This window comes from Sorghum bicolor, chromosome 6 (assembly GCF_000003195.3).
Source record: "Sorghum bicolor cultivar BTx623 chromosome 6, Sorghum_bicolor_NCBIv3, whole genome shotgun sequence".
In the NCBI taxonomy this organism is placed as follows: Eukaryota; Viridiplantae; Streptophyta; class Magnoliopsida; order Poales; family Poaceae; genus Sorghum; species Sorghum bicolor.
In genome coordinates this window covers 4,960,542-4,969,819 of record NC_012875.2, presented here as the reverse complement: position 1 = coordinate 4,969,819, position 9,278 = coordinate 4,960,542, and the positions used below count along the sequence as shown (strand labels likewise).

Below are 9,278 nucleotides of genomic sequence, written 5' to 3'. Positions count from 1 at the left end.
ATCCAATGCTTCAATCTGTATGTTGTAGTAGTTGTTTGTATGCTGTTGTAGTAGTTGTTCGGTGTTTGTTATAATACTATATTTTATGGTCATTCAGCTACTTCAACCTATTATTGTAGGAGTATGTCTATGTTCTTGTACTATTATGCGTATTGTGTTGCAGCGTTAAGTCTATGGGGTAGGCTGTCGGGACAAGTTGACGACGGACAGATGTGCTAGGGACCGGTGAGACGAGGAGCGAGGTGGATCCCGTGCTCGTCGGGGCAGGTGGGGACGGGCTCCTTGCGTGGGGAGTGGACGAAGAGCAATCCTCCGTCCGAGGCAAGTAGAGCAGGGGCAAGATGGTTGCGGACAGACGGGTTTCCTTTTCCTTTTTTTTCTTAATGTGGTGCGGGTGGGGTCTTGATGTGCGGACGTGTTGTTGACGCTTTTTTATATTTTCTCCGTGTGGCTCGGGTTGGTGGCTTGGCGTCCGAACACGCTACTGGCGCCGGACGTCCCAGCTCTAGCAATCCTGTTTATGAATTCATGCACATCCGATAGTGATAGGTCCAAATAGATTTTGTGGTATGTAGCAGTCTTACGGCCCAAAATATTATGGATGGTATTCTCATTATGTGACATTAAATTTTAAGTGTTCAGGAGGATTTGATGAAAGATTATGTTGCCAACTCACACACAAATACATGCATATTTGCAAGACAACAAATAAATGACCTGTATCAACAAGTTAAGGTTGTACCACACACACTGCCAAAAAAGAGGAGGTAGCACACCAAAAAAAAACCTACAACGCACACAACTTGACAAATTAAACAGGCACCACATGTACACACTCGGCCGCAGCAACAGCTGCCGCCGCCTGTTCTGGCTGCGGTGGTTCTTCCATCTCTCCGGTGACCTCCTCCAGTGCCTTCCCCTTGGACTCCGGCAAGAGCAGTGTAAACACAAGGCCAACAAGGTTGCACCCAACGAGCGCGAACAGCATGCTTCGGGTGTGGCTATGTCTTTGGGCGTACACGAAGGCAAACACGCCAATAATTGCGCCGATCTTACCGAATGCCCCTGATATGCCATGGCATGTCGAACGTAGTCGTGCCGGGAAGATCTCCGCCGGAATTATGAATGTCGTGGTGTTGGGACCGAAATTGGCAAAGAAGGTGATCAGTCCATAGATGACAGCGAAGCCATACTTGTTGTGTTCACCAGTCCTCCATTGATCATAAGGGATAGCCAGGCAGAGTATGAAGGCAGACATCATGGCAAACCCTAGCAGCTGGATCCTGACACGGCCGATGCGGTCGACGAACGCGACGGAGAAGAAGTACCCTGGTAATGAAAAGCCGAGCGCGAGGGTCGTGTGTTGTGCAGTTATACGAATCATTCTCTTGAACGGCTCGTCCTCGCCCTCGTGTAGCTTAAGCAGCCCAACCGTGGTGAAAAAGTCCTTCATGAACAGGTTGAGCGAGTAGAAGGTGATGTCGAGAGCGAGCCAGCACGCGCTTGTGCCGAGGAGGTGGACGCCATGGCGGCGCAGGAATTCCACCGAGAACAGACCATACTGGTCCTGCCGGGCGAGCTCGTCGACGGCTTCGTTCTCTGGGACGATGTGCATGTGGAGGACCGAGGACATGTCCGAGGCTACCTTCTTGGCGTCCTTGGCGACTAGGGCAGTGTACCGCGCCGTCTCCGGCATCTTCATGCGCCAGTAGTAGGTCAGGGTAGCCGGAACGGCGCCGAACATGAGAACAATTCGCCAGACGAAGTCAGCGTTGGATTTTCTACTGTTCATAAAAGCGGCCGACACCACCATCCCTACGATCCCCGCTGCAAGATTGCCAAAACCCTGTGATGATTCCATCAAGGAGTGCAGAGGATGCATTTTCGTCAGTTACAGATAAAATCTTCTGTTGTTGTTTGCTAGTTTAAAGCATTGGTTATTGATCTTTTTCTCGATCATACAGAAGGTTTGTGCGTCTTTGTATTAAGGTAATAAAAGAACAGTTTGATACATTCATACATCAGGCCTTAGCGGCGTTCTAGAGGTCAGAAGTATTGGTTATTCTTATTCGCAGGCAAAGTTAGGGAAAATCACCTGCATGGCAAAGACGGCGGCGATGAAGGCGCCGCGCCTCCGCTTGTTGGCGTACTCAGACATGATAGTCGCCGAGAGCGGGTAATCGCCGCCGATGCTGACGCCGAGCCAGAATCGGAAGAAGCAGAGTACGGTGACCACGTTCTTGCCGAGGCGCTTGCTGAAGGAGAGGCCGGAGGCGAGGGAGGTGACCACCATGAGGACCAGCGTGACGCCGTAGATGCGCTTGCGGCCCATCTTGTCGCCGAGCCAGCCGAAGACGAGCTGCCCCGGCACGGCGCCGCACAAGGCGATGCTGCTGATGGCGGCTTTGACGCCGCTACCCATCTGTCCTTTGTAGTACTGGTACGAGATGAGGTCGATGACGAGGGAGACGGAGAAGAGGTCGTAGGCGTCGGTGAAGAAGCCCATGCCGGCGATCACGATCGCCATGAAGTGGTAGAGCTGTGTCCTGGCCACATCCAGAATGGACAGCACTCTCAGCTGCCTGCGAACCATTTGGCATTCAGATCGCTCCTTCCTAACTGTTGTTGCAAATTAAACCCCTCAGGTAAATATATAGGGAGTGGCAAAAATGGCCGCTTTCAAGCGTTTCGCGGCTAAAATATATGGTCGCTTTCAATTGTTTCTGCTCCGTGATCGATCAAGAGGTTGCATTGTCTCCCAGGACTAGGAGACATATATATATATATATATATATATATATATATATATATATATATATATATATATATATATATATATATATATATAGTTGCGGTCACTATCATATATATCAGTCAGTTAGCTAGCCTTTTTGTATATATATATATATATATATATATATATATATATATATATATATATATATATATATATATATATATATATAAAAATTGGCCAAACGAACACAGCTCCTCGTAGTGTTCGAAAGAGGAAGAACTACGCTAAAAAAAGGTTACTACGTTAGAATCATGGGGTGCGTTTGGATCATTAATTATCTAGTAGGCACACAAGTCTCGTGTAAAGTTCACTGCGGTTTCGTCGGATTGATTTTGAGAAACTGGTCAAGTGAAAATTACGTGCTTTAATTTGAAACCTTGAATCTCTTCATGAAGACTGAAAATTACGTGCTTGTTTCTCTACTTCATGCAAGGAAACTGGTAGGAAGCTGCTAGCTGCCTAGTCGTTGTTCTTCGAGTCCTGGACGACGGCAACTGCAATAAACAAGAAAGTACTGTTGATTCATGCCAGCAAATGATTGACTGTTTTTCGTTTCGTTTCACATCTGTACACAAGAGCTCAAAGCCGGTGGTGGCAAAATATTTTCACACGTGGTTTTAGTTATCATGCGTCTGTGTTGTAAAAATAATACGATAAGAGATAACAACCGTCTGTGTTAATGGAATAATACAGGAGGTTAATATAACAAAATCTCCTGTGTGAAAGGATCAAGATGCCCAAGAGAGTGGGGTGAATTGGGTTTCTCTCTAAAAAATTAAGCAAGCTATAAGCTCAAAATCAACCCATTGTGTCTAGTGCGACTAGGGAGCTACCGGATAAAAAGTTTTGCAACATAGTTCCAATCCTATTCTAGTATGGCAATTCCAGGAATGTAAAAGCTCAAAGTAATTGCACAAAGTAAATACTAGAAAGTAAAGGAGGAGAGCAAGAAAGGGCCCGACGAGGTTTTGCCGAGGTATCAGAGAGTCGCCACTCTCCACTAGTCCTCGTTGGAGCACCCGCGCAAGGGTCTTGCTCCCCCTTGGTCCGCGCAAGGACCAAGTGCTCTCTACGGGCTGATTCTTCGACACTCCGTCGCGATGAATCACCCACAACCGCTCACAACCTTGACACGAGCCACCCACAAGAACTTCAGGCGGTCTTCGTGCCTCCAATCACCACCGAACCGTCTAGGTGATGGCGATCACCAAGAGTAACAAGCAAAGAACTCTCACTTGACCCAATCAAGGCACTAGAGAGTGGTGGATGCACACTTGACTCTTGGAACTCAACTAGAGAAGGATTCTCATAAGAAATCTCTCAAATCTCAATCCTCTCTAGGCTCTTGCTTCTTCCTTGCACCACAAGGTGATTCTCAAATGATCAAATGGGCAAGAGACCTCCCATGGATGAGGTGGAGGAGTATAAATACTCCCCATCAAGTCCAAGGTCCGGCCAACCGTTATACACTGAAAATGGGAGCACCGGACGCTGTTGATGTTGCACCGGACGCACTACACCGAGCGTCCGATGACACTCAACGGCTAACTATACTCTATTCTAACAGAGCACCGGACGCTCCCACAGAGTGTCCGGTGGCACCGTTCGGCGTGAGGGTGAAACTTACACCCTCCCTAAGTTTAGGACCGGACGCTACCCGGTGAGTCCGGTGCTAGCGTCCGATGCCTTGGTCAAATGCAGACCTCCCTAGGTGTACGGCCGGACGCTACCTAGTGAGTCCGGTGCTAGCGTCCGGTGCCTAACCCTAGGCACTCAGTCACTCTGACTCAAGTCAACCTCACCGGACGCACTCACGTAGCGTCCGGTGCTACGTCCGGTGACTACTTAGGCACCCAAACTTCATCGAAACGCGATCATTCCAAAACGAAGTTTGTTTTTCTCGATCTAAGGACTATCTCTGAGCTGCCTAGTGCTAGGTTTACCAAGTGTGCACCACACCTAAACCTAAAGTCTTGCCTAGGTAAAGCTACTAGATCAATACCCCTCTTAATAGTACGGTCAATGAAAAACAAAGTCCTAAACTACTCTAAGTGCCCTTCTTCACCATATGGCACATAGACTTAGTCTAGTCTTGACGATGTCCAACCATCCTTTGAAAACCGAAACAATTTTCACCATTACGTAGGCAAGAATGTCCTTGTCCATCGAGTACCTGTTAACATGACCTAACACTAATGACTTTGCCTCTGCAAAACATACATTAGTCATAGTAATCAACATTATCATTAATCACCGAAACTTATTAGGGGCCTAGATGCTCTTCAATCTCCCCCTTTTTGGTGATTGATGACAATGACCTTAAGTATGAGAGAAGTGAGGTTTTCAAATGACTTGGTTTCTATAAGAATGAGACAATAAGAACACAAAGGGATTAGGCTTGCTTATATCAACCAAGTCTATCATCCTGCAACCAAATATGTGAGATGTGTACAACAGGATATAACAACATATGGTTCATAATAAATCAGAGTAAAAACGCAGAAGCAAAGTAATATGAGCCAAACATATGACATAAAGATATCACAATGAAGCACATGTCAGGTCTCACAACCATAAAACTATCTCACACACCAAAAGTCTCACAAAAATGCATGAAAGGTAAACATGATGCATGATGACGAAGTAGCACACAAAACAATCGACACCCACTCTCTAGCTCCCCCTATCTCTATCATACTCTAAGCTCTCTCCCCCTTTGGCATCAAGTGCCAAAAACCTAAGACAAAGGAGGTGGAGGTGGAGCAGAGGAGTCACGTGGCACAGCCTCAAACTGAGCTGCATTATCTGTGCCATTTGCTGTCGACTCGGAGGAGGTGGAGTGACCCTTGGAAACTGCACGAGCTGGAGAAGCTATCCGGGTCTGCTCTGTGGGCTCTGTGGCTGTCACAGTCTGTGCTGGGGGCTCAAGTCCTACTGAAGACGCTAGCACTGACTTTGTAGCTGTAGTAAACGTCTCAGGAACCATAGAGGACGGTGCTAGCTGCTCGGATGAGGCCACTGATGACGACAGGCGCTCTGTAGTGGTGACTGACAGTGTAAAGGCTGCAGGAGCCTGCAGTGGAGAAGGAGTAGGCTGCCCAGTCAAAGCACTGTATGAGAAAGAGATGTCCTGCCCTGTCGACAAGTCCAACACAAGCTGGGAAGCTGTAGCTGACTAAGGTGGGAATCCTGATTGCAGAGGTGTAAACTGAGGCATCCGCTCAAAACCAGAAGAGATAGCACCCTCAGAGACCTGGTGCTGAGGCGTCGAGAATGGATGGCTCTGAGCAGGTAGCTGGAGCGAAGGCTGGGACTAACTCTGAAGCCCACTAGGCTATAGCACTGGAGTCGGTGGCCTGACAGAAGAAGTGACTGGAAGCTGCACCTGTGGTAGCTGAATCCCTGACGCGGCCATGAGAGCAGCCATCATAGCTGTTTGCTAGGCCTGGAAAGCTAGCTGCTGCTCCTAGAAGGTCAGAAGCTGTCTCTGAAGCTCATCCTACCTAGCCTGCATGGCTGCATTGATGGCATCCTGGTCTCAGTCCCTCCTAGCCTGCTCCTCAGCTGCCCTCCGCTGATCTGCCCTCATCTCCTAAAGAATAGCAAGAAGTGCGGGGTCTGTGGCACTAGAGGAGCCTCCTACCTTGTGGTCATGCTACCTCAGAGGAAGATCTAGAATAGGCAAATGATAGTCATCATCTGAACTGTCTGAAGCAAACTCAATCTCCTCCTCGGCCTGAGCATCTGCGACTGCCCCAATCGCTATGTCCTGCTCCTCCTCTATCTCTGGGACTTCCCCTGAACTGCGGGTAGCCCTAGGTGAAAGTGGTGGCACCTGGCCACGTGGTGATAGAGGAGGTGCTGGAGCTCGGAGATCATGGTGTGCTCTCAACATCTGGCAGGGGTCATAGTGAGGAAACATTGTGTCGGTATCTGTCAACTCCCTCTGAATGTGAGCTGGAAGAGGGTCTGCCCTAGCACGAAGAATAAGCAGGGTGATCTAATATGCGTAGGGTAGCTGACGTCGACCCCTGAAGCCCTCAGCAACTATGTCCTCTATCTCTCGCACAATCAAATCCCACAGGTTAATTGGCCTCTGAGCAATCAGGTGGGCAATCAACCTTGGTGAATCCTGGTGAAACCATCCCTATAGGCTGGCCTGTGTAGAAGAGTCTTCCTCATCACAAAATTGAGGATATGAGCTGGGCGTGTAAGGTCTCCCACTGTCCTGCTAAAGCCCTCACCAAATGGCTGACGAAAGCACGATGCGACAAAATCAACAGGGGGAAGTGCACCACCGTGTGGTCGTCGAGGGGGCTCAAAGTTACCATAGCAAAGCTCATGTATCTTTGTATCATATGCTCTTAGCCCCCAAATCTCTCTGGCCCTCTGAGCTGACACCCTGTAGTCTCTGCCTACTAGGGCGTAGTGAATATAGCTGTGGTCAGGAGCAATCCAAATTGAGGCAAAGAACTCCCTGACCCACTCCTCAACGTAGGTGCCTGGCAAAACTAGAAGACCTAGGAGACCTGGTAGGTATGTGAAGTACTGCCTGATGTCTGCACCTACCACATTCCCAAGCACCTCAAGATCTAGCACTCAGTGCTCTCTGAACTGTGTCTGAGCATGGACAAAAGCCATGTACATGTCCTCCTGGACGACAGTGTAGAACCTGGCCTGGGCCCTCTGATCCTTGGTAGCTGGAAACTAGGTGGGGAAGGGAGCAAACCTTAACTCCTGGATCTCACGAGTATGAGCATGAGTGTAGTCCTTGTGGATCCTGACTGGAGCTGGGCGTGCAACTGGAGTGCCTCTGGCTGGAGTGGAGCGAGCAGTCGAGGTAGACTGATGCTGTGTACCTGTCCTAGAAGTAGCCTGTGTACGAGAACGAGTCGACCTCCAAAGGGGCGGCTCTTCCTGCTGAACCTTCATCTGGCCCTCTGCTTGAGCCTCTGCCTCTGCCTCTGCTGGCTCTGCCTGACCCTCTGACTCGATCTCCTCCTGTCCTGGCTCAGTGACGTCGATCCTGACACGACGACCTCCTAGCATGATGGTGCCAGGAGGGGTCCCGTGTTGCTGCTCAACCTAAAGTACTGCACTCCTCTGGGCTAGAGTGAGGTCGGATCCAATCCGTAGAGCACCTGAGTGACCACCCCTCTCTGCTGCCTCTGCAGCTGCTGCCACTGCCTCTGCTACCTCGGCCTCTCTGTCACTGGCCTTCCTCTTCTTGGTCATTACTTTCTTCCCTTTGCCCTTCTGTGCCGCTGTCAGACGATGGGGCCTGTCATCTCCCACATCGTCACCTGGAGTACCACCACTGCCGGCTGTCGGACCACTAACGTTCTTGCAACCTACCATTGCTAGAAACTAAGCCTAAAACACTACCAACATCTGATAATCTGACACTCGTAAGGCTTGGCCTCAAACCGTACTCGCGGGCTTGGCCCCGAGTTCAACTGTAACTTCCAACAGACAAATAGAGACCAATGTGCTGCAAGAGATAGAATATGTAGGGTATACATAAGCATACATAATAGCTAGAGATGAGGAAGCCCTATAGATCATATGAGATAGAAGAGATTTGGACATGAACTGCTTACAATCTGCGACGGGACGCGTTCCAGATGAAGGATGACGATCGGGAATCACCGGAGAACACGAAGTGGGGCCTCAAGGTGCTGCAAGGGTAGAACGATGAAGAACGTCGTCAAAAACCACGTTCGAACCCGTTCTGGCATTAAACCAAACACCTTGAGGGCAGGGTGAAACCCACTTACCCCAAACCCTAGAAATCTCATGCAAGGAGAGGAACAGGGGGCGTAGAAGGAAGAAGGTCGATGCAGGGGAGCTTCGTGGCGTCGAGAACCTGAAGATCGCCGGAGGGAACCAATTTCGTGGTGGCGGGAAGGATTCTCGGTGAGTTAGGGCACGAGGGCAGCGCTGGCGAGTTCATGGGGAGGAAGAGAAAGGATCTGGAGAATGGGCTCGTCCAGAGGTTATATCCGCCCGCTACGGGGGCACCGAACGCACTTAAGTGGTCACCTGACGCGTCCGGTGCCCACCGAACTACAACATAGAGAGGTCTGAAATCTACGCGAGCACGAGTAGATGGTCACCGAACGCTCGCCTAGCATCCGGTGCCTCAACGCACGCCATGGAGAATCACCGGACGCACCTCACTGGACGCACTCAGGACACTATGCGCGAATCCAGTGAGTGCAGACCAGGAACTCCACCACACCCAACGCACTGGGGGTGCGTCCGATGCAGCATCTGGTGCACCTTTAGCTAGTTTTTCAATAGAGAACTGCGCCCGACTTTTACCCAACCAAGTTTCAACTTCAAGAAGACTCAAATGAACACAAATTGGAACTGGTATGAGTGACCTCTCTCAAACACTCAAATTTTCACAAATATTTAGCCTTAGGCATAGTAGTTTTTACAAAAATAATCAAGTGAAAGCACCATGAAGCATCATGTG

The 9,278-nt window shown here is 49.4% G+C and overlaps 1 protein-coding gene across 1 annotated transcript; it reads right to left on the bottom strand.

Moving 5' to 3' along the window:
* Positions 614–2,628, bottom strand: LOC8067762 (putative inorganic phosphate transporter 1-13). Its single transcript, XM_002446106.2, has 2 exons — positions 2,096–2,628; positions 614–1,846 (listed from the first exon to the last, which is right to left on the bottom strand). Exons 1-2 carry the CDS (start codon positions 2,591–2,593, stop codon positions 812–814), a joined length of 1,533 nt encoding a protein of 510 aa, XP_002446151.1. The 5' UTR covers positions 2,594–2,628; the 3' UTR covers positions 614–811.

Excerpts from the sequence above, each read along its gene's own strand:
- LOC8067762 (XM_002446106.2), bottom strand. The coding sequence starts at position 2,593 with ATGGTTCGCAGGCAGCTGAGAGTGCTGTCCATTCTGGATGTGGCCAGG. Across the intron at positions 1,847-2,095 it reads CCGCCGTCTTTGCCATGCAG|GGTTTTGGCAATCTTGCAGC; the intron begins GTGATTTTCCCT and ends GAATCATCACAG.